This window comes from Perissodus microlepis, chromosome 20 (assembly GCF_051167445.1).
Source record: "Perissodus microlepis isolate ML-2025 ecotype Zambia chromosome 20, ASM5116744v1, whole genome shotgun sequence".
NCBI lineage: Eukaryota > Metazoa > Chordata > Actinopteri > Cichliformes > Cichlidae > Perissodus > Perissodus microlepis.
In genome coordinates this window covers 8,451,189-8,476,299 of record NC_140480.1, presented here as the reverse complement: position 1 = coordinate 8,476,299, position 25,111 = coordinate 8,451,189, and the positions used below count along the sequence as shown (strand labels likewise).

Genomic DNA, 25,111 nt, shown 5'->3' with positions numbered 1-25,111 from the left:
TTGGCTGGGTGTATGTATTAAGGTAGCAGTGTCTTATTTGTGTGGGCGTGTGCATTTCCATTCTTGTCTGCTCATTAAAAACCATCTGTCCATGTTCGCAAAGTGTTTGTGGGGAATTTTCAGTGCTATCTTGCTATCGGACACCCACGTTTTTAGCAATCGCTTGACCTTTCTGTCTTTGTGTGAGTTAAAACACAGAGCCAAATGAGGAATTACAAACTCTCTGTCCTGCCTTCTGTGTGTGTGTGTGTGTGTGTGCGTGCGTGCGTGCGTGCGTGGTCAAAAGACCATTGTTGAGTCAGTCTGAGATCACATCTGCTCTGCTTTACTTCTTGTAATTCCAGTGTGTGTGTGTGTGTGTGTGTTACTTTTGGTACTGTAAAAATGTATCCAAAGGTTGTTTTTATTTTCTCGTCAGTCTTCCGTCACTTTTACTTTCAGTTAGTCAGCTTGGTGTGCATAACGAATCAGCATGTGCCTGTGTTGTGTGTGTGTGTTTGCAGGTGTCTGTAAGTCTCACTGCCTGCATAATTCATGAGCATTAATGTCTATTTATTTATTTTAATATTAATGAGAGGGTCTGTACGGGTGAGTGGGTGCAACACACAAAAGCAGGGAAATGGTGCTGCGTTAGTGAGTGTGTGTTGGGTTGTGTGTCTGTGGGGTGTCTCAGTTTAATTGGTTCCCTGTTGTGTGCGCTTACATTGAAGTATACGTTTCACGTGAAATCGGAGAGAGGATGAGAGAAGCTTAAACAAGGACAGACACGTGATAATTTGAATGTCCTTGGGCTGTTGTAAGATGGGCTGGGTGTTTGACTGGGCATCTCACTCTGTGTGTGTGTGTGTGTGTGTGTGTGTGTGTGTGTGTGTGTGTGTGTGTGTGTCCATCCTCAGGCTGATTTGATAGTGTGTGAGAGAGTATGTTTGTCAGCCAAAACCAGCAGATATCGGCTGCCTGGTGGCACATGGGGGAAGGTGTTGTGGGAAAACGGGTTGGTGGATGAAATGAAAAAGATGTTAAAATGACTGATAGGGAAGTTATCGTTTGGATTTGAAGTCAAGGCGAAAAAGAGCATGCAGTGGAGGACAGGTGGATGCTGGAGAGGTGGAGGAAAGGACTAATGGCAGGGGGGAGGTGACATATTTAGCAAATTATATCACTAATTCTTTTGCGAGCTTAAAATGCTTAATCACTGTTCCTTTCAGTTTATGTGGTGTGCGTCACACGTAGTCAGTATCAGTGTGTATCGAGTCTGACTGCTTATGCTTTTACAGCTTCTCCTGTCTTTGTGTCTCTGACTGGCAGTGCATTTGTGTGTGTGGTCATGACTCACCCTCAAATTCCTGTGTGTTTGTTCGTGATGTGTGTCAGATATTATTTGTATCTGCTGAAAGGTGAGGATGTTTATTGACTTACACACGCATGATTTATTGTTGTTGTGTTTTTAGTTGTGTGTGTGCGATAATGTTAAGATGTGAGAAGTCTGCCAGTGGGTATGCTGGCACAAACTAAAAGCGGTGCAAACATAGTGCCAACAGAGACAGTTGCACGATAAAACCCGACAGCCTCGAGGGCAGGAGCAATGATCCATGTGTGTTTGCACGTTTGTGTGTGTGTGTCCGTGTGTGCGTGTGACACAGAGAAAAAGAGAATCGATTAAAGGACATGAAATTGAGTGTGTGTGTTTATGTGTTAAAAATAATGAATTGAATTTATTATTTATATGTTTGGTTATGCGTTTTGTTTATTTGGTATCTTCCTGGGGTTGTGTGTGTGTGTGTGTGTGTGTGTGTGTGTGTGTGTGTGTGTGTGTGTGTGTGTGTGTGTGTGTGTTTGAAGCCATCCCCAGGTTCTAAAGTTGGTCCTCAAGGAGCCATCTATCTTAAGGCTAGTTTCAAACCCTGTCTGCTCTGGTGATGTGGAGGCCACTGGGTGTGGGTGTTTTTTGTGTGTAGCTGCTAAATGTCAGACAATGTGTGTGTCCAAATATGCTCCAGGAAAGGTGAAAGCCTAAAAGAGACAGCGTATTCCTTCATACCTTTTCATGTGGTTGACTGAATATGTGCCTCTGTGTGTGTGTGTGTGTGTGTGTGTGTGTGTGTGTGTGTGTGTGTGTGTGTGTGTGTGTGTGTGTGTGTGTGTGTGCTGTGTGGGTGTTTATGCCTCTTGAGACACTCTAGACTGGAGCTTCTTTGACTGGCAGCCAAATCTGTTTATTCTCGTCTGCAGATTTGCTCATGTTGTTTTTGTTATTCAGCAAATCCCCCCCGCCCTCCTCAACCCCCTTTTCTATCATAAATTCCAAATGTTATACAGAGTCTTATTGTTGACAGGTGAAATCTTGCAGCTGTAATTTTGTTGTTTAAAAAAAAAATACATGCAGTTTGTGTTTGTTTGAGTGATGGTAAATGTTAGTTCCTGCGCAACAGTTACTCTTACTACTGCTTCTCAGGAATCAGCACCCTGCTGTTCCCATCGGCTAATCAGGGAATAATTTACATCGAAAGCGCTTGATGAATGTGGTTGAATGCTTGATAGGAAAGGAAATCTGCCACTGCCACTTAAACTTTTAACATGGGAAAAAGACCTGTTGCTTTACAGGAAAGGTAATTTTCATGACCCTCATTGTACCACCTGTAGAGAGACATTTCTCAGGCAACATATATATAAGTCCTGTGCTCAGGGTAATGAACCTGCGCAAACCAGCAGCGGTGAGCGTGAAAACTACGTTTCTCTGATTCATTTCACTGTCGATCATATATGATGATGATCAGAGCTTAATGTACAATGTTATCCTAATTTAAATTTTATGCCCTTTAAGTATTTATTATTGCCTGTGCTCCTTTGCAGAATTAAAATCTGAGGGTTCCTAAAACAGGAACTTCATGTAATTTACTTTTTCTAAACTCATTCTTCAGAAACCTTTTTTATTTCAGTTTCTTTGCCTTTATTCTCATAATATCCCCAATGTTTCTTTTGTATTCAAGTCAGGTTACATACTTGGACAGGTACTATTTTTTTCTTCCTTAAGAAACTCTTGTGTGACTTTGGCAGTGTGCTTTGGATGATTGCTGTGATGGAAAAATTCAGTCAGGCTTCTGGAGGCTGTGGGAAGAGAAGTCGTCTTCTCAGACAGTATTTTGGTATATCCACAGGCGCTGACTAAAAATGCCAGTTTGCAATCATTTTAGCCTATTATTGCACTACTACCTCTGTGCAGTCACTGCAGGAGTCCTAATCAGGCTCACACTTAACATGCTGGACCCCGTGTTAGCCAGAGGAATACACTACACGTTTGAGCTAATGTAATGAAAAAGTGTGATACCATTAACCACAAGGCCTCTTGTTAGCTGCTTTAGTAAAAAATTTAAAGTTGTAATTTTATGCTGAAGAGCAGTAAAGTTTAGCTGCAGTACAGTGATGTTGTTGTTATGCATCATTGTTGTTGCATGGAGTTTCTACTGTATATTAGGCCCTGTATTTTCTTACTCAGGAGGCAATTTATGGGAAAAAAAATAGAAAAAATATGTTTTTCCTGAGTTCACCAGCAGACTTTCAGACCTTGAGAGTCAATAAATATCTGAAATGACTTGGCACACTAATGTGTTACAGCACTCTTCCCTCCCCAGTGGGGGTAAAAAAATTTTTTAGCAGAGGCAGGAACATGCAGACCAGAGTGGGAGGAGTGGGAAGAGCATTTCCCTCGGCCAATCACACCCTGGTCTCACTGAAATATTTATTTTGATTATTCATAATGATATACACTTACCAGCCACTTTATTAGGTACACTTTGCCAAGACTGGGTTGGATCTCCTTTTGCCTTCAGAACTGCCATTATTCTTCATGGCATAGACTCAACAAGATGCTGGAAAATTACACATATTTTGTTCCATACTGACTAGATAGCATCACAGTTGATTTGAGCTTTGCCACAGGATATATTCGCCGTTAGCTCTAGAGAAGGTTGTGCAGAAAAATTGCAGGAGATCAGCAGTTTCTAAAATACTCAGAACAGCCCGTCTGGAGCCAACAACCACGCCACACTCACTTTCTACCCCATTCTGATGCTCAGTTTGAGCTTCAACAAGTCGTCTTGAACCAAGTCTTCATGCATAAATGTGCTGAGTTGCTGAGTAGATATTTGCGTTTACGAGCATGTGCCAAATCTGCCTATTTAACCCTGTAAAGCCTAATGATTGCCAGACATTTGTTTTTAAACTGAGGTGTTTATTGCTACATTTGAGCAGTTTATTGCCTAAAAATGCATTGTGCAATTTATTTTTGATGTTTGGCATTACAGGGTTGTAGAGAGTTTGCGCATGTCTCACCATATGTTTCAGCCTCTTTTGGAGTTAGATTGAATATAAGACATTGTTACTTTAGTGCTCAGCCCCCAAATTCTAAAAGGTCAGGTCAAAATATTGGTGATTTAAAAAAAACTCAAGTGGTGTTGCTAGAAACTCTCCTGCTTTTCCAATAATGTTACAGTTACCTGTCAACATTGATGAGACAAACACAGCCCACCCTGTCTCCAGCGAATGCATTAAAAGGTGATGATACAGCACTATGAAGCAAATCTCTTTAATCAAACTCAGACTCTAACTTCACTGTAACACACTGACTATGCATAAATTCTAAAACTATCTGAAAGTTTGTGTTTTATGTGCGGTCTGTATGAGTAATTTTGAACATTTTCTCACTTAAACCATGAGGGAGTAAAGCAAGAGAGTAAACTGAAAACAGAAAACAGTATAAATGAACAGGAAGTGCATTTTTGATTTTACTGTGGGAGAATAAAACAAGCTGTATTCACACAAAATATTGCTGTAATACTTACAGCATGTTGAGAAAAACTTAAAACGTGGCTCATATTTCCCCCTCATTACACCCACCATGCTCAGATCGGTAAATTATTTAAATCAAGACAGTGTTTTATTTCAACTTTAATCAGGGATTTGTTGCACTGGAGGTTTAGTGGATTTTTCAGTTGTGCTCTGCTGCTCTGGACAATGTTTTGTTGCACAGCACCTGTGTGTTTTGACGGACCTGCCAATGGGAGCAGTGAGGTCAGATCCTGTGAATATTAATTGCCTCTGAAACAAGCTTTGAAATGGCAAAAGTGCCAGGATACTGATGGGAATTTATTTATTTATTTGATGTTAGCCTTTTGAATTGGTGCAGAAAACAATGGTGGAAATGTTCATAAATACCAAGAATGTTTATTTTTATCAGAATCTGTTGCATTGGTATTTCTGCATATATACAGAAACTTTGAGCGAAAGTTAGATTAACTACTGAGAGATTTACGGCTTTTATGGTCGCTTTGGTTGGCTAACACTAACATTGTGGGGTTTTTTCTGTTTCAGGTGATCGTTGTGAGTTTGACCACCGGCAGGGCAGGTGCATGCCAGGTGTGTGTCGTAACGGAGGGACGTGCCGGGAGCTTTCGGGTGGGGGTTTCCGATGCGAGTGCCCGGCAGGAGCCTATGAGCGACCGTACTGCACCGTCACCGCCCGGTCCTTCCCGCCCAAGTCCTTTGTCATGTTCCGGGGGCTCAGACAGAGATTTCACCTCTCCATCTCATTAACGTGAGTAGACTTGAGTAAACATTCTGTCATTTCCTTTCCTGTCTTCTCTATTATCTTTTTCTCTCTTCTTTCAGCTTCCATCAGATATAGCAGGATGGATCACTCTCTGATTCCCTCTTATAGTGTCTCCACTTTTCTTTAAGCTGTTTTTTAAAACTATATCATCTCCATCTTGGAGAGTGATCCTTTTATTTATAGCTTCCCTGTATCCTCCCTCTACTTCGCTTCTTTAAAAGCATTGCTTCTCCATTTAATCCCATCTGCTTTGCTTTACTGTCTTTCTTTCTTTCTCTTCTATGTTCTTATCTTCCATCTGACCATCCTGCTGCAAAAGCTCTGAAAGGAAATGACTTCATGGTTGGAACCAACTCAGAAAAAAACATGCTTCTTAGTCAGTAAGGCTATTAATTTAAAGTGCCCAATTAATAACTAAAACCACAAACTGTATATGAAAGAAGGCCATGGCACCATGATGTCACGTTCAATAGACCCCTCTTTTGAAACTTTGAGTTTAGCATTACAGCTTGATGTTTTGGGGAAGAAGTGACTATGTATGAATGAGAAGGTAAAATGTTAAGTAAGCAGCTAATGTTAGCACAGCATATCAGGACAAACACCACCTGTCAAGCATGATGGTACAGGGCTGATGAATTGGGTTTTGTTCATGTGAGGTTATATTTGAGCCCTGGTTAGGACCAGAATATTTTTTTAATATGTCCTGATATGTAAACACAACTTTCAGCTGCTCCCTCATCGTGAGTCATCACAGTGGGTAACTGCATGTTTGGTTTTTACAATAGATACCTTTCCTCACACAACCCCCAAGAGATTTGTGTCTCCTCCTTAGGTTAAACCAGTAATCTTTTGCTTGTTAGGGTAGGTTGACGTGTAGTCCACCACAGTGTGGAGCCACATGATGTCCTGGCATGTTTTACCTTCCCAGTCACAGACTGTGTACATTCTTTTAATCATGCGTCTACAAATGTGTATGGGGCACATTTGCCGCAAGATTTTGGCCAAGGTTTCAAGAATCTCACAGCATTTCTACACAAGTTATTTTCATCATAATTTTTTTATTTACTAAGATTGTAAATTAAACCGTGGCACTGACTTTACCTACAAGAGAATTTTTGCAAATCTTTCCGTTTTGCTTGGCTCGCTCGCAGCACGTTTTTATTTGAGTTAACACTTTCTGCCTGAGCATATATGTAATGCTAATGTTGTGGCAGAGGTCAGTGACTCCTTTTACCCATCCAAAATCATTTTTCAGTTGCTGCTTGCCTCTAGACATAGAAAGCCCACAAGAGAATTGAAGTGGTGCTTAAGAGTGGTCAGACAGGGTTATGGGATGGATGGTTGCCATGGGTGATGTCGTCTAATGATAGTTGCTAGGGTGATGTTGCCCATGGGGTTGTTGCTAAGCTGATGTGGCTACCATGGAGTAGTTGCCGTGAGACATTGCGGTCACTGTATTGCTTGCTAAATGAGCATTATTGGTGCATAAAAGCACTACATGTGGTTTCTTCTGTTGTTTTGTGGTCACCATTAGTTAAGTTAAGGAATGAAGCATGAAGGGCATGTTTGTTTTTTTTAAGAGAAGCTTGCTTTATGAGCATTTAGCAGGTATCGTGTTAACATTTCTCTGTGTGTTGTTGTTGGTTTAAAAGAGTCCCACGCTGGGTGGAAAAATCTGTGTATAGAAAGGAGTTAATCTTCCATTTTCTTTTAGTAATTTTAATCAAGGACTTCTTGAGAAAAGCATTGATTTTTTTGAACAGATAATGTGTGGTCTTTTTCAGCACCATGCTTTCACATTCGTTCAAACCCAGGCAGATCTGTGAGTTTTGTTCTTAGTGTGTAGTTCTGCTTTATGGCAGCACCAAGCAGCAAGACTGAAAAATGAAGCCAGCAAAGTGCCAAAAAACTGCAGTTCCTTGAGCCGCCACTGGAGTCTGAGAACTTTAAAACTTGGTACAAAAAGCAGCTTTGGTTTCTAGTTAAATTCCCCCTTGATGATTTTTTTTTTAAATTTAGAATGGTCTTTTATTAGTTTTTGTTAAACTGTAATAAGTCTTAAATCATTGGGTGTAGTCACATTTTAAATGGAATTAAATTCAAATAAATAGCATGGTTTGCTTTGTGCGCAGTGGTACCACAGTGCCAGAGGTCTGTGCTCCAGTTTTCATTAAGAAAATTCCAGTATTTTATTTACATGTTACTAAATAGCAGCAACCATTCACAACTGGTGGGGAAATAATTACTTGGTGGTTGCCATCTGGTCTCATGTTTCCATTAGCTGAGAACTTACGGCTTCATACTGCCATCCAAATATGTTTACTTTTGGCTCCATGTGAATAATATGGCAGCTTCCTACATGCTAATCCTGAAGCTTCAAGGGAAAGGCTAACAAGCTAATGTGTGACATCACATTGACTACGTCCATCTTTTATGTACATTATAGGGGGGACATAAACTATATGGAAGACAAATTATTATGAAAATAAATAAACATGTTTTAAATTTAAGCTCCTGTTTCATGTGTTAATTGAGGGCAAAATAGACTCCTCCACAAGATGCCTTTTCTAGGTTTCTATAGATCTAACTGCATATGAAAGCATAAGCGACAATATGACTCTGCTCTCTATGAATACGAAACCACTGCCATGACTTGAGTTCAAGTTTTTAATGCATTTGAAAGGCAGTTGCATGAGAGAGAGTGTGTGCATGTGTGTTTCTGACAGCTTTTGTTTTCTTTTCTTCAGCTCTGCTTGAAATTGACTGCTAAGCTAACCGAGTTTAAGGAATAAAAATGATCATAAACACATGATATTCCATCTTGTAGTTTATTGCTTTTGGGAATAAGTCACATCATATTAATTTGTTTAATGCAGTTCTTGGCGGAACGTAATGAATTTCACAAACAGCAATAACACTGACAAAAACAGACCTGCTGAACATATAAAGCATGCTTCTTTGCATTTATTTACTCCTTCGGCTCCTCTGTGTCTCCGCTTGGCTGACTCCACACATTATCTCCAGTTACTCTATCAAAGCTCAGGTTACAATTTTTATTTTTATTTTTATTTTTAGCTATTTCTGGTGGCACGGATAGATTAGATATGCATACTAGATATTTTGGAACAGTGCAGTCGGAGCGACAGCAAATCCATACAAAGAAGGCACATATTTGCTAACCAGAAACCCTGGGTTTATTTTAGACAATGGCAGCGTCCTCAGATTCACCAGAACGGCGATAAGATGCTCTTATTTCCTTACAATTATATAGTGCAGGAATGATTTCCATTGGAATTTAAACCAAGAAAATAAAATGCAGATATGATAATTTTAACTCAACAAAATAGGAAACAGTAGAAGAATATTTTTCTTCAACTTAAAACCGTTTGAAAGGCAGACATTTATAACCATGCTGCTCTAGGGCTTCTTTCCTGTAGCTGAACCTGACCTCCTGCATCTGTGCACTGGATTTATTTGACTCTCTAGCGGAGTTGGTTGAAGGGAATAGTAAAAACAGGCAAACTGTTGTGGTATCATGTTTAAAACAACATCTCAGTACTTTTTAATGTGGACATTTTATGCAGTGAGAATCTTTTCTGTATCTTGCCACCAGGACAGAGTATTTCTCATCTGTTCTGTGCAAAATAGACTTTTTATTTGCGTCTGAGCAGCTGAGGGAGAGGAAGACTCCAGCAGTATGGTTTATTAACTCTGGCATAGTCTGAATACCTTTTGTTCTTCCGCACTAGCCAGGAGTCATTTTTGTTCTGCTGTGTCTGAGATAGTTTTTTGTTTCTGTTTCCTCCTGTATCGGAGTGAAAAATATAATTTAAAATGTGTCATATTCTCTCTGCATGCATATAAAAATGTACAGCCATGGTAAAAAGAGAGTACACCCTCTATCAATTCTAAGGTAATAAAAATTCTGATCAGGCTTTAAAATTATTTAAATATAGCTGTTGTGGTCTGGGGTCGTTGTGTTTTGGACTTTCAAATCTTCCTAATTCATTATTGTTTTGTACTTTGAAAGTAGGTTTTTGTTTCTGTCTTTGGTTTTCTTGTCCTTTTGAGTTTTTGAATCCCCATCAGTTTCCTGTTGTATTATTTTATGTATCTGGTGTAGTCACAAATTACGTTAGGTTTCTTAGTTCTCTCCCTGTCCTCTTAGCTTCTTCTCTGTGTTTTTGCCTTTAATATCATGTTGAGTCAGTCTTGTCTTTGTGTCAGTTTGCTCTTTTGTATGTGTCAAGCTAATCTGTCTTAATCCTGGTCCTTATATTAGTTACTTCCTGTTTTATTTTGATAGTCACTCATCTCTGTGCTTTATGTTTAGTTTTGCTTCCCTTGTCTCGTTATGCCTAATTTGTTCCTGCTGTGTTTCCCAGCTGACTTCACTCCCCTAATCACTCTCCTGTGTATATATTTTGCCGGTCTCCATTTGTCCTTTGTTGGAGCATCAGCTCATTTTCCCAGTGATTCTGGTTCCTTGTGCTGCCTAATGTCTTTCTAAGTGTCTTCATTGTTTAGAAGTTTTCAGTTCCTTTTGCATTTTATGCTTACTTTTGGTTTGTGGATCATTCAGCCTAATAAACAGCTTGCCTTTTGTTAAGATTATTTCGTCTCCTAGCACCTACATTTGGGTCCTCAACATCACACTCGGCCTGTTCATCCCACAGACCATAACAACAACCTTAAATGCACAACAATGCACGACATATTACACCACGTCATTATGTATTTAACAAGAATTAATCCAGAATGCTTTTTTTGGCAGCTTCAAAGCAAGTCCCCAGTTGGTATGAGGTGCTGACATTTGGCTTTCTCTTTGACTTTCTAGGTTTGGCAGGTCTGCAAACATAAGCCGGGCTGCCATGTTCTTTTTAGACAGAAGAGACTTTCTCTTGGCAGCCCTTCCAAACATCCATACTAGTTCAGTCTTTTTCTAATTATACTGCCATGAATATTAATATTTAACATGCTAACTGAGGCCTGTACCTCTTGGGTTTTTGCAATTTCTCTGAGCATGACACGGTCTGGATGAATTTCCGGTTATGTCCACTCCTGCACATCAAAGATTCTCAGCCGTCTTGAATGTTTTCCACTTGTGAATAATCTTTCTCTGTGTATGCTTGGATAAGGCCTTTTAATGCTTTAATGCTTCAGAGGCTGATGGGCAGAAACAGTTGCTTCTTTACAATCGTTGCTGGTGTCCTTCGTGTTTGGCATTGCGTTGACACACCCCAATGTTTCAGACCAACAAACTGCCAAAACTTCTACTTTTAGATAGATAGATAAGTATTTATTGTCATTGTCAGAGAACAATGAAATAGCAGTAGTCATACTGATTATGATGATCAATTAATCACTGATCATCACAATTTGATCATCGATGCTAAGCATTAAGGGTGTACTTAGTCTTTCACTCCTTACCTAACAGTTTTCTTTTTACCATGGCTGTGTTAATAAATTCTCTACTGCATACAGCATTTGTCAATAAACTTCAAATTTCTATGTGCTTGCGTCGTTTAGATTTGCCACTCTGGAGAACAGTGGTCTTCTCTTCTATAATGGACGCTTTAACGAGAAACATGACTTCATTGCCTTAGAGATCCAAGAAGGACAAGTGGTGTTCAAATACTCCACAGGTATTGTATCTTTATGTGCACTCTTGTTTGGTTTTGCTTGCATGAAATTTGTGCTCTATAAACAGAGACCACATGTCTGCTGTTGCTGTTTGCTTTTCTTTTGACCCATGAACATGTGCAGCAGGCCTGTAAAAACAAGCATTCCTCCTGAGACACAAAAATCTGTTTATCTAAGTGTGGATTCAGGTAATGAATGCTGCTGATTTGGTCTTTGCAAACAGTTCTTACAGAGGTTTTGGGGTAATTGTAAATAAAGTGGATATATTTGGAGCATCCACACCCTTAAAAAAAGAGGAGACCCATAAGAGCTACATTTGAATTCATTTTAATGACATATTCTTCATTTACCCGTCTGTAGGTGAGTCATCCACCCAGGTGAGTCCCTTCCTGCCAGGGGGTGTGAGCGATGGTAACTGGCATACAGTTCACATCCACTACTACAACAAGGTGGGTTTACATCCCAATCCCATCTTCATTGTGATCCTTGCATTTGAGCTTCCACTTTGGATTCTTGATGTACTTTTGCACTTTGTAAATTTGACTTGTTTTTATTGGTACTTTTGATGCGTCGGCAGAATAGTTTCTCAGCCTTCGAGCCGACGAAGCACTTTGAATTGAGCCAAAGTGTTTGTGTCTACACGACTATGTGGGTGTTTGCGTGTCATCATTTTTATTCATGCATATTCGCCGCACATCTCCTTTAATTTTCTTCATGTTCTTTTATTTTCCTCAGCCTGCTACACGTTATGTGAGTATGAGCGTGTGTCAGAGCGCACATACACTTTCTCCTGTCTTAGCTTCTTTTGCTCCTCCTTTCTTTCACCAGCAGACAGTAAGGAGAATGAATGCACTGTCTTTCTGCTCTTAGTCTGTTCTCTTGCCCATGTGTTTGTTTTTTCTTCCTGTATGTCCTACTAACCATAGCTTCTCCCTTTTTTCTTCCTGTCATTGTGCAAAGTATCTGTGTAAATACTAATCTCATGTGTTTACTGCTATTTTGTATCTGATGTAGTGTTTTAATGCAATGATGAAAACTCTAGATTTAGTGAATGCTCTTGTATTTCTTGAATGTTGACTGGTTTTCTGTTTCTTTGGATTGTGTCTGGATGTCCAGCCCAAGCGCAGTATGAGTGGTGAGGCTCAGGGTCCGTCAGATGAGAAGATTGCTGTGGTGAGCGTTGATGACTGTGATACAGCCTTGTCACTTCGCTTTGGTACGCAGCTTGGAAATTACAGCTGTGCTGCACAGGGCAAACAAACCAGCAGTAAGAAGTAAGTTTTTTTCTTTTTTCACTTCTTAATTGCAACACTTTACTGGGACCCAAACTTCTAATGGTCATATACCAATGTCAGCCGGTTTCTCAGTCATAACCATCGACGGTACAAAAAAATGGATGCAAATTACAGAAAACTGTAAAAAAAAAAAGTGCAAATGCAAGTGCCGTATACCTGCTTTCTATCTGAAGGCAGCCAGACAGTGTTACAAAACAACTTAAGGTCCTATAGAAGTATATAGGATGGGTATGTGTTCTGTAAACACTTTCCTGCTGACTTTCTGGACTCAGTCACTCATTTCAGGCATTACTGAATAGAAAATATCAGGCTTGAGCTAAAAAACTTGCAATCTGGGATGCAGCAAAGTACTGTAGATGACCAGTACAACATCTGGCTAATGACCAGACTGAACATTCTCATGTAATTTGTAGTGACGCATTTTGGTTCATTTGGATTTTCCTCAATATGAAAAGAAACTAAAAGCTACAAGTTTACAAGCTCATCAACTGATTTGGACCAGTTGTAAATAAACTTTAGGTGTGAAAACGCCCCACCTCATACTGTGTTTCAAAATATGTGTGAGCTAATGTACAAAAGACTGTCCTGCGCTATCATGATAGGAGTACTTTCTGGCACATGCCATGACTTTGAGATCAGTGTTTATGCTGTGTCAGTATGCTAATATCAGATACAAACTGCTCAGCCAGGCTACAACTAGCTAGTTATCTGCACGCAGCTCACTTTTGAATCTTCATTTTCGGTGGGAAACAGCCGTTTGCTGACTTGAGTGATCGGGTGACTCAGTTTCTAGCTAATGTAAGCTGGGTTTTCTTGCTTTTAGCGCTGTAAGAGAGGCATTGTGGCAAAGCTGGAGAGGAAGCATAAGTATCGTATCCTTTAGCTTTTATCACAACCGTTTGACTGAATTCAGGCTCTTAAATTCGGAGACTTAAATTTCTCAGTTGTAAGACGTTGAAGCAGAGCGTAGGAGGACTACAGTGTAACACTGTAGCTTGTTCTATAGCATAAACTTTGGTATATTCATACTGAGATAACTAATATTTTAACATGAAATGAATCTATGAAATTTTTTGGTCAAAATGATAAATAAATACTGAATGATTAATTAAAAAAAAGAACCTTAGGATGAATTCCTGCAGGTAAATTTGTTCTTTTGCCATCAGCATTGCAAATGAAAGGATGAATAGTAACTGACCCAGAGCTGTGGGAGGTGTTTGCACAGGATTTGCCAGCTTCTTTGCAAAGACAACTTTCATTAAACATAATCTGTGACTGAACAGAGGCTTAACAGATATTCAAAGACAATTTCCACTGAGTAGAAAACCAATAAAGCTGGTCATTATGTGCAGCTATGAGCAACATGCTGGCCAGCTGGTAGCTTTTTAAGCTATCTAAAGGTAAAGTAAAGTGAGTGTGTGAAGTGACTGAGGGTAGCAGCATTACATTGGGAGATACATGCATTCACCGAGCATGTCTGTGTTCGTTTAATTACCAATTAAAATTTCATACATCTGAAATGCTAAAGTTTAAACAAAATATTTATCCAGGCTTGTGGAAAATTACGTACAGCAGAGATCAATATTTTGAAAAGAAAACAGAAAGGTGTTACATGTACATCTGTTAAAAAACGCGCTGAAAGTTTAGAAATCTGACAGGATTTTAAAGTAACGATCAGGGTGATGAGGTGACGGTAGGGGAACTATGCGGGGGACTCAAGGCTTTAATGAGGCACGACTCTTTGACGTCTCTATGCTCCTTCATGTCTGTCTGTATCTCTCTGATGGTCTTGTTACCAGGCGTCTCATTCTGCTACACGGATATGTTCGTTTCTTTTCATTATCTCCACTCGTGTCTCCGTCTCTCACACACAATCTCTTAGGTGTGACTAAAAGATCCAAATTGTTGGTTTTAAATGCGTTGCACTGCCTGTTCCATCTGACCTTGTCGAACTTTTGTTCATTCTTTCTCAGCTACAGTTTGTGTGTGTCTAACAAACGAATGTCTCCATATATACTAACAAGTGCAAAAAAACACATACACATAAAGCGTATCCGCACATGCACTGAAAGAGCAGCCTGTCATAGTGTTGATGTCTGGCCTCGCCTCTGTAAGCTGTAATCACGTTTGCCGCGTCTGTCAGCACTAAGTGAGGCTGAGGGAAAAGAAGACGGATCAAAGAGGAAGGCTAAAGACTAACACGTCAACCCTCTCTTCCTCCTGCTCCCTTTCCATTTCTCCACCCGCCTCTTGCTCAGTCTTGACATTCTCTTCCAGTGAGGTCCTCTGCTGACAAAACTTTGTCTCTCTTTAGTTCTCACTCAGCGCAGTCCCGTAACTGTCACTTTCTATCCCTCCGAAATTTTCCTCCTCGTATTCCCTCTTTCCTTCCCAATACCTGTCTGTCTCGTCATCTGCCTCTTGACATTTGGTGTAACTCACACTTAATCTCTTGTTTGTTCATCTATCTTTCAAGCTTTTTTCTTCCTTTGGCATTGCCATTTCCCCCTCTTTCTCCTAGAGCAAGCTGCACTTGTATCTACCACCTTTTATTGCCGGATTGTGTCTCCTTTCTCCTTCTTCATCTTGTCATCCACCTCTACCTCTTCTCTCAAGACGGTTGCTGTAACTCCTGTTTAATCTCCTGTTTGTTCATCTGTCTCTTCATCTGTCTCCTTTTCTTCCTCAGTGTATTTGTGTTCAATCTGTCTGTCCCTTCTCTGTTTCCATTTTTACCTTAAAAAACACCATCATCTAATTTATCCTTAACATCCCCTGCTTTTCTGTGATTTCGATTCTGAATGATGACACATTTCATCTACCTCTGATGACATGTTTAATCTCTAGGTTTGTTTAATCCCTCTCTCATACCCTCTTTCATGTTCTTCCTTCTTTTCACCCCTTCTTCTTTCATCCCTCTCTTACTTGAAGAAGAATAATCCTGTGTTTCTTCCATAACCCCATTTGTTCTCCACTATATTTACTCATATTGCTTTCTATCTTTGTGTTTCTTAGGTCTCTGGACTTGACTGGTCCATTATTTCTGGGTGGAGTCCCTAATGTGCCAGACAACTTTCCCTTTGGCACCAGGGAGTTTATCGGTTGCATGAAAGAGTTGCACATCGATAGCAAACCGCTGGACATGGCTGGATTTATCGCCAATAATGGAACGCTTCCTGGTCAGTGCTGGGAACCATGTTTGATTTCCTTCAAACATGTATTATTGTGCATTAGTAACATTTAGCTCCTTCTCAATAGCCTTTTCACCCATCGTGGCAAAACACACACAAACGTTAGTATTTAAATGAAGTAGCTTTTAAGGGTTTGTGTGCTACGAACCACTTTGTGCTTCTAAATATTATAGGAAACAATAATGGGGTAGAGCCACATCTTCACATATAGTCATATATAGTTAGGCTTCATTGCACTGAAATTGGATTTTCACTGATGGACTGGGTGCTTGCATTACTTTTTATTATAGTCAGTGAAATGAAAGGAAAACATTTGTTATACATCATTGTTTTGTTGTGCTACTATGTGTAACTGTTTGCATATCTTTCATTTTCATATTGTATTTTTGAGGACTTTTAACCTTCCAGTCGCATTCAGGGCAAATCTGTCCGATTTAAACATAAAACACTCAGAAATATTGTGTTTTACATCCGATTGCCTCAAGGCCTTATGACATCCTCCACACTATGCACTTGAACATATAAAAATGATGATCACCACTTTTCATTGAATTTTGAGTGTTTTTAACTAGACTGAAAACTTTAAACACCCTGAATTACTCCGACCGAGGAGTTTTAGAAATATTGGCCAATTTCTTTCAGGCATACCAAAAAGAAAAACATTTCCTTAATATTTGTTTTAGTCAATTATTTATTTAATTACGCTTTGCCTGACCAGTGGGTTGTTGTGTTCGGCGTTTCAAAGACTTGTAGAGGTCCCTCTGATGGACAAACAGTGTAACATCAACACTCATTACATGGTTGAAGGGTGTTTCTCCAGTCTTATTTACCTTTTAATTTGCTCATTTATTGGTCATTGTAGGTATTCGTCGTTCCTGGAGTCATTATGATACCAACAGACCAACAAATAGCCAAAAAATCGGTTGAACTTTATTTTGAAAATGCTTGTGTGTGTGGGTAATGTTATAAAGCTCACACTGACAGCATGAAGACTTATCATGTACAGTATGTTGCAATTCATTTTTATAACTTCAGTGATCTCTGCTGCTTCCACTAGGCTGCAGTGCCAAACATCCCTTTTGTAAGTCCAACCCGTGTCAGAACGGAGGAACCTGCAGGGTGAGCTGGGAGACTTTCTCCTGTGACTGTCCCCTAGGATATGGTGGGAAGGACTGCAGCCACGGTAAGAGGCCGGGATTTTTCTTATCCTGTAGCCCTACAGTAACTACACTAATAGCAACCTTTAGCAATGTTAATTTTATCATGCCACTTCAGCATAATTATTAGTAAGTAGCAAGACAGTTGCTGGTGGAACGAGCATTTTCTAGCAGTGGCTGTGATTTTAACGTTTTATTTTTAAAAACTGATTTTCACAGGACTTTGTTTTTTGGCTGTAATTATACTAACACTTCATTAATTTGTTCACAGCTTACCTAAGCTTAAATGCCCCAGATAACACCTTTTCACTTAATGTGGCTCAGTGAGTGTTGACCTGCATAATATGAATGCACCGTCTTAAATAAAAAGGAAGAATTGATGATGGAAAAATACAGTCCAACAGACTGAGCTAAGAATAAATTTAGCCCATGAGACAGTTGTTACTGGATATCTGGCTGTATTTCCTGTGTATAACTGAACCTTTAGAGATTTCCCTCTCATGAGTGGACATTCACTAGCCCAGGTGGTTTTACTCATTTATTTTTACTGGCATGTCTTGATTGCGAGCACAGACGTCCAACTCTAAGGGGAAATAAAGCGTCAAGATTCACTTGAGGGGAAAAAAAGAAAAAAAACATGGTGTTTATTGATCTCAGTGACAAATGTTCACAAGTTCTGGGACTTAGTTTGTACTTCAGAGACTGCAGTGTAACATATGTTTCATCATTTAATTTTGGAAGCTTTTATACCTTTGATTGGTAATTAAACAACAGAGAGCAAACAACTGAGGAAGTTGTTTGGGCATGAAATGCATTAAAGATCACGTCATGCCCGAACAGACATGGTCTGTTTGTCCTTCAAACCACCAAACCAATAGTCCATTGATGCTACATGTGCTATGAAAAACACACAATATTAAAGTGAACAACCACAAGAATTATGTTGCAGACTGACGGATAAGGACAACAGCATCATCTGGAAATTGTTTCGGAAATTTCACTAATTTTCATTTTCGTTTTTTTCTCTTCGCCTCAGTGATGACACACGTACACCGCTTTCTGGGTAACAGCGCCCTCTGGTGGGACCTGAAGAATGACGTAACCATCTCCGCACCCTGGTACCTCGGCCTGGTGTTCAGAACCAGAGCCCGTGAAGGGACTTTGCTGCAGGCCCAGGCTGGCCAGTATATCAGCCTGGTGTTCCAGGTGGGCACGAACACATTTAACATTTAAGAGGCAAGGCCGAGATGGTTAGCGGAGGAGGGATAGTGGATATATTGAGGATGTTGAAGATAAAACTGCAGAGAGTTGATGTAACGGAGGAGGGATGGGCTGAGATGGATTGGGATAATCTGTTGTGACGACCTTTAAAGGGAGCACCCAAAAGAAGAAGAAGTAGTATTAGTGGAAATTCAGTGGTTTACATTTTAATAATAATAAAAGAGTCTACAGCTGGGACTACTGTTCCCTTTTAAATAACACCAGGCTCCATGGAGTCTGAAAGCAGTTCACATTTCTTTAAAAGTATCCATATCTGGTGTTGAAGGAGCCTTTTATGTTTCACCCTCTGAAACACTGACTGTGAGTACATCTATAAATGGTGCCCTTCCTTTCACCAACCTTTCCACCATCACCAGAAACTCAAAAAGCTTTAACTGCATTTAGGCTTAAACACAATTTGATCTTGTTTATATACGTTAAGTTTCAGATGCTAAATCCAAAGAGCGTTTTAAATTAGCAGAATCTCGGTGGAAGCTGAGCCAAGACGTCGGATTTCACGCTCCTACACACAGTCACACTCACACAGTCATAGCAGTGGATGGTTTTTTTCTCCCTCTCCCTCTTTTTTCTTCTTTTTGTTTTTCTTTTAATGTGATTTGCGAATTTTATTTATTCATTTATTCTTCTCGCTCTCATCAGGTAATTAATGGTCAGCTGGTCTTTTCGGTGACCCGCGGCTCAACCAGACCGGTGCGTTTGCGGTTGGATCAGGTTCAAGTGGCAGACGGCCGGTGGCACGACCTCCAGCTGGAGCTGCGAGACGTTCGCAGTGGCCGCGAGACTCGCTATGTCGCCACACTGCGGCTGGACTTTGGACTCTATCAGGTAGTGCAAATTATCATCGAAATCTCAAAGCGTTTTTAATCCAACTTTAATGTCCAGCTATCAGGGAGCACACTTACACTAGAGGCACATAGTACAGTCGATTTTTTTTAAAGGGGAGAAAATTAAAGTCCTTTAATAGCTTGAAAAAAAAAGTAAATTAAATATTAAATTTATCCTGCAAGCATAGTTTAAATGAATAAGAAGGTTTTTTGTCGTATCTCCTTTATGAAATCAATAAGGCTTAATTTGGCTTAAAAATTTTTTTTTTTGACTGTGTTCAAATTAAAAGAGGCAGTTCTTTTTTCCCAGTTGTAATTCTCCATTTATTCTGTCTGTTTGAAATCTGTAGCTCCTTGATGGGCTATATTATTCGGTGTAATCACCAGAGAAGTACTTAATTGAAATTTTAAAGCATTTAATATGAATAGAGGCAAGAAAACCTATTTAATTTCCTCTAATCCAGAATGTCCCCATATGTACAGACGTCTCTCTCACTTCCTGCTTTGAGCCAAAGCGATGAAGGATGTATTTTAGGATGATAAACATGAATAAATAAATAACCAATTGTATGAATTCCTTAAATTAAGAAAGATATTAGTTTATTGTAGGTTGGGCTGGTGAATTTTTGTGAAAACCACCAATCAGACGACCCCTTGTAAGCAGCACTAGGCAACGGTGGGAAGGAAGAACTCCCTTTCAACAGGATGAAACCATGCTCAGGGAAGGGCAGCCATCTGCTGCAATTGGCTGAGGGATGGGTTGGAGAGAAAAGTAAAAAATAGAACATAGGGTGACGGAGGACACATGTAATGATATGCAGTGATGTATAAACACACGGAGGGTAAAAAGACGTCAGTGGAGAAGAAATAATCAGCGCGTTACAGAAAGTCCTTCAGCAGACTGAGCTCATTGTAACATGAGAAAGAGCTAGTTCAGGGTCACCTAATCAGCCCTAACTGTAAGCTTTATTGAAATAAAAGCTTTTATGTCTAATCTTAAAAATACTGACATACATAGCAGCTAAAAGGAAATGGCAAGGTTTTGGCGTGCTTGGTCAACAGGTGCTTAATAAAGTACTCTTGCAGTCTGCGTTTTTGAAAGCAATGTTCTCCAGGGTTAAATTTTTAGCTGAGATTCTAATATCAGAGTTCATTTTCCTTAATTTACCTTACATATGAGCCATGGGTATAATTCGCACGACATGAAAAAAGTCTTTGGAACATACAAAAACGTATTTCACACACGTCTTAAGGTATATTCATAGTACATTTCAAGTATATTTCATCAAAAGTAAACCTTGTTATCTTCCTATCTTTTTATTTCTTACTGCATTATTACTTCTCCCTCCTTCCGTTCTTTGCCTAACAATCCTTGACAGTGTTATACAACATCCTGCCTTTTTAAAACAAATACAAAGCCTTTCTCAAAGAAACACACACACATACGCACATACATATAAATGTTTAGAACATATACAGGTTTTTCTATAATCCTGCAGAGCGTCAGACTCCCCAAGATGTGGGCTTCTAATCCTCGTTTCACTAATCTCCGGTGGATTATTATGTCAGATTGTACTGTGCGATGTTTGTTTGCGTGCATGCGCTCGTATGATGTATGCGCCTGTATATATGTGGCAGTGACATGAACGCAGAGAAGCACGTGCACAACCACTGTCCGTATTATAATCATCTTTGGCTCGGTTTAAGCAAACACAAACAGCCTTTGTCGTGTTTTTATGTCGTGCTATTCCCAAATCGTCTGCCAGCGTGTTATGTCTTTCATCTGTTCATTGTAGTTCACCAGGCTATTCTCCAAAGTGCATCAAGTAGCACACTGAGCAAATGGTGCAGAAAAACATTTCAAATACAAAATTATTAAACAATTAAACGGCAGTTGATTTTGAAAGGGGTTTTTGCACATGTGCCGCTGTTATCAGACATATCTCAGCTTCCATTTTAGCATCTTCTACTGCTGCTGAAACGGTGATGAATGCGGCTCATTGATTTTGCTTTCATGATCCTCGCAAGCCAAGTTGCCTGTCAACATTTCTTCACAATTCTGCTGGAGTTATCACTTGAGCATTGACCTTCTCTGCATTGATTGCATATTATGGTTTTCTTCTGTTTAATGAAGCCAATCATTCAGCCGAATCCTTTTCACGCTCCTCTCCACCTCCCCTTCTATTTGACTGACACAAGCATCATAATAACCTGGCGCTGCTCGCTGATATATCGGTAAATAAAAATATAGCGGTTTCTGGAAATCAATAATCCTTCCAGGAAAAAAAATCGTATCTTTTTCAGTTCATTTTGATGTAAACTCATAACAGAAACATCTTTTTAATTACGTTTTTACTGATGGTCACTTGCTTGTAACTATTTTTTTTACTCTTCATAGCTGAGTGTGTTTGCTGCTATTAATAATCATATTCTTTTCCTTTCCTGTCTCCATCTGTTCCCCCCATTAGGGAACAGTGATAGTGGGAAATGAGATTCATGGTTTGAAGGTGAAACATCTGCATGTTGGAGGAGTGCTGGGCTCTGGGGAGGTTCAGAACGGGATAAGAGGATGCATACAGGTAAAGGATGGAGTTTTTAACTCATACAGTGAAGATAAAAAATAAAAGTAAAAAATGACTCTGGGATAGGTCGGTAAATACGCTAATACAGCTGCTATTGTTTTTGTGTGTTGTGTCGAGGTAACGTGACCCTCACTTTCTCTTCCTACAGGGCGTTCGATTGGGCGTGAGACCGGACGCCCCCGCTCTGCCCCGCCCCTCTAGAGCTGTCAAAGTGGAAACTGGCTGCAGTGTCGGTAATCCCTGCCTCTCGTCTCCCTGTCCAGCTCATAGCCGTTGTTCCGACCAATGGGAGAGGCACACCTGTCTATGTGAACCCGGTGAGTGAAGCAGATGGTGTGGGCTTTGCAGTTGAGCTTGAAGCGAAGTATAGAGACGTCTATTTACAGATGTAAACTAACATGCAGTATGATGGGGGTCTCGAGTTATTAGCCATTTTTAAAAACAACCTTTTTGTTCAGGAAAAAATTACTAATATTTTGACTTGTGATGTAAAACTGTGCCATTATTGGCTTGATGAACGCGCATGTACGAATGTTGTAGGTTTGTAAAAAAAATTTATTTAATATAAATGTTAGTGTGTCGTTTTCATGCTAGCGTCACACTAAGGAAACAGTTACTGGAGACCGTGGCACAAGTGAAATGTGACTGTTCAAAGTAATTTTGGTACGTCAAGACAGCGATAAAACGACATGAGGTTTGGCAATTACTTATAATCTGTTTGTGATGACACAACAGTTAACCGATAAATCATGAAAAATCACAAGTCTGTTTCCACCTGTTGCAAAGCTGTTACTGTCCACATGTACATAAATTCACTACTCACATTCAGAGTCCAGCCAGAACCAGCCATAGATTTGAAATAGAAATTCAGAAATTCCTCCACAAATGGTGACATAATTGCTACAAAAAAGATGATTTAACTGAAAAATTATATAGACACTTGGCAACCTTGCTTTTATATAAGGATGTAAGTAGAGCCGGTTAGCAACCAGCTAAATTGAGTCCTATAATGCAAAGAGATGTGTTGCAGACAAGTTGCACTCCTCAGTTCAGACAGACTTAGACTGATTGCAGATGTCTTGGCAATCTGTATGAGAGTGACTGCAGTTCTTTGTACAGTCAGATAATTTTGTGACATAATGCTCCTCCCACCCCTAAATGACCCCCCCCCCCCCCCCCCCCCCCAAAAAAAAAAAATACAATAAAATAAATAAATAAATAAAAAGATTTAAGATTGCTTCACCATCTTTGTCCCGTCTCCTGCCTTAACCAACATCTGGTAAATGTAGTATGCATTTTTTTTCCACCCTCGGTCTTACAGCTACAAAATAATGCAACATGTTCACAGAAATATGTGAATTTGTAACACCTAAAACAAAGATCAGCACATTTAACAAATCTCTTATTAAATGTGAAGACACAACATCACTGCTAACTTTTTCACTACAGGTGAAACTAATAGTAATAGTAAAAACAACTACAAAAATGCTAAAAAGGATTGATGTGATGTGAATATTGTAAAATGAATAGATTAACAGACAAAATGTAACACACCAAAAACTATTTCCCATTGTTGTGCGCTAGCCTCCGAGCCAGGCAAAATGGTCTAAAGTTTTGACCATTGTAGACATTCAATGTAAAATAGCTGAGGTTTGAGAGTAAAAGGTTAAAGAAGCCGGCTTACTGAGAAACAACAAAAAAGGGGAGTAATTATAATGTGTCCATATGCATAGGTGTCTCCCAGTGCTGTAACTGGGTTAAACTGATATTTGGGTTTGCATAATGAGTCCCCATCCACCTGAGACCAAGAGAAAGAGGCCGACTGCAGGCTAACTTCCAAAAGCTCCTTAGTAAGGTGAATATAATGAGGTGGAATTAATGTGGAGGAAAAGAATATGATTAAAAGAGAAGGAGAGGGGTGGAGAAGTAAAGAGACAGAGGAGAGAGTAAGGAAAGTGTATACTGTATAGAGAGATGCAGGGAGGAAAAAAAACAATTGAAAGATGAAAAATGCAGAGGAGGAACAAAGGGAGTGAAAATATTAATGATTAATGAACAGAAAAAGGCGGGTGACAGAAATAGTGTAAAAAAATGAAAAACACAAAGTTTGGAGGAAGGAAGGGGAAAAAAAGAGGGCACGAGAAAGTCAAATCAAACAGCCTGAAAAGACTAGTGACACGTCTGGGAATATACGTACACAGGGATGAACTTAGAGTTGAGAGAAAATTAACATGACAGCTGCACACATGAGAGAGAAGCAAGAAAGAAGAACAGCGTAAGGAGTGATATTTGATATTTATTTGGAGCTAGCAGTTAGCAGCAGTGCATGCAACAGAAGCTCTTCAGCTCTAAAAGTATTGATGTAACATGTAAGGCCAGCTGAACGGGAGGCAATTAAGAGAGATTATTTATATTATGGGTAAAGGGGTGAGGATACAAAAGACTGGCTGGCAAGTTAGCAGAAAAAGAACCATTAAAGAGAAAACCAGAAGAAAGACAAAAGTTGCCTATCCACGTTTTGAGATTAGTCACCTTCCTTCAAATCTGCCTCAATATTTCTTCAGATTTTTTCTGTACATGTAGAAAAAACTATTCTCTTCATTTTTTTCATAAAACTCAAATATTTCTTTAAGATTAGGAAGAACTTTTGTAATGTAAACAAACACCAGCGACAGAAACAGTAAATTATAATCAGGCAGCATCCTCTAAGGCTGAGACGTGAAGCTGAGACTGAAATGCAAAAAAACTCAAGTTCAATAAGTTTCTATTTGAGGCTGGTTCCACATACGGGTCAATGCCAGTAGATCCAATGATGAAACGTCTGGATGGGCACCTTTCTCTCTTTATAGAAAAAAAATGTGCTCAAAGCCTGACAATAAGAAAACAAAGTTTAAAGCATTTTTTTTAATGAAAAATCCCCCCAGGGATTCCTTGACTAGTTTGCAAGTGGTTGTTAAAGGTTGCAAGCGATTGCTGCAACCTCTAGCACCAGTTGAAATTGGTCACAAAGAGAGTGGTGCCTCAAAACCCTCCATGTGATCACTTTGGTTGCTAGCAGATTCCCATAGGGACCCATAGTATGTATGAAAAGTGCCATCTTGTCTGCAAACATTCACCTTTAACCCTTTCAGCTGTAGTGAAACTTGGGAAAAGTGCAACACAGAGAATGGGAAACATTCGCCTTCAGCAAGTAAAAGTTGCACGAACGGCACTATTTTCACTTAAGACAAACATTCTCTGAATGATGGAGAGTTTGCAAATTTCACAGAGACAATCACAATCACAGCAATCACTCAACTACAGGTCAGAGAATTACCATTTTTCCCCTTTGACTGGTGGTTGCCATATGGTTGTTGAATTTCTAGGTCTATGAGACTGGGGCTTCATGCAGTTTGGGTTTGGGGAGACCCTGCAACAGATTGCCAGTTTGTCACAGGCCTAAATTAGAGAGATGGACATCAATCAGCCAGTTTTGAATCACATGGAGAGGACACAAGCAGCCAAAGGGGTTTCATTCAGTCTCAACACAG

At 39.7% G+C, this 25,111-nt stretch overlaps 1 protein-coding gene across 2 annotated transcripts in view; it reads left to right on the top strand.

Annotated features, from left to right (window-relative positions):
- Window positions 1-25,111, top strand: part of celsr3 (cadherin, EGF LAG seven-pass G-type receptor 3) — a 115,550-nt gene that overhangs the window by 43,082 nt on the left and 47,357 nt on the right. Inside the window, exons 4-14 of one of the 2 annotated variants that reach the window (XM_084917800.1) lie at window positions 5,371-5,593; window positions 11,138-11,253; window positions 11,612-11,700; window positions 11,987-12,001; window positions 12,368-12,525; window positions 15,562-15,725; window positions 16,795-16,920; window positions 17,931-18,100; window positions 18,815-19,000; window positions 21,468-21,578; window positions 21,730-21,898. In XM_084917800.1, coding sequence (XP_084773926.1) covers window positions 5,371-5,593; window positions 11,138-11,253; window positions 11,612-11,700; window positions 11,987-12,001; window positions 12,368-12,525; window positions 15,562-15,725; window positions 16,795-16,920; window positions 17,931-18,100; window positions 18,815-19,000; window positions 21,468-21,578; window positions 21,730-21,898 — 1,527 coding nt within the window. The remainder of the gene's footprint in view (window positions 1-5,370; window positions 5,594-11,137; window positions 11,254-11,611; window positions 11,701-11,986; window positions 12,002-12,367; window positions 12,526-15,561; window positions 15,726-16,794; window positions 16,921-17,930; window positions 18,101-18,814; window positions 19,001-21,467; window positions 21,579-21,729; window positions 21,899-25,111) is intronic. The other variant, XM_084917802.1, reaches the window with a different exon arrangement.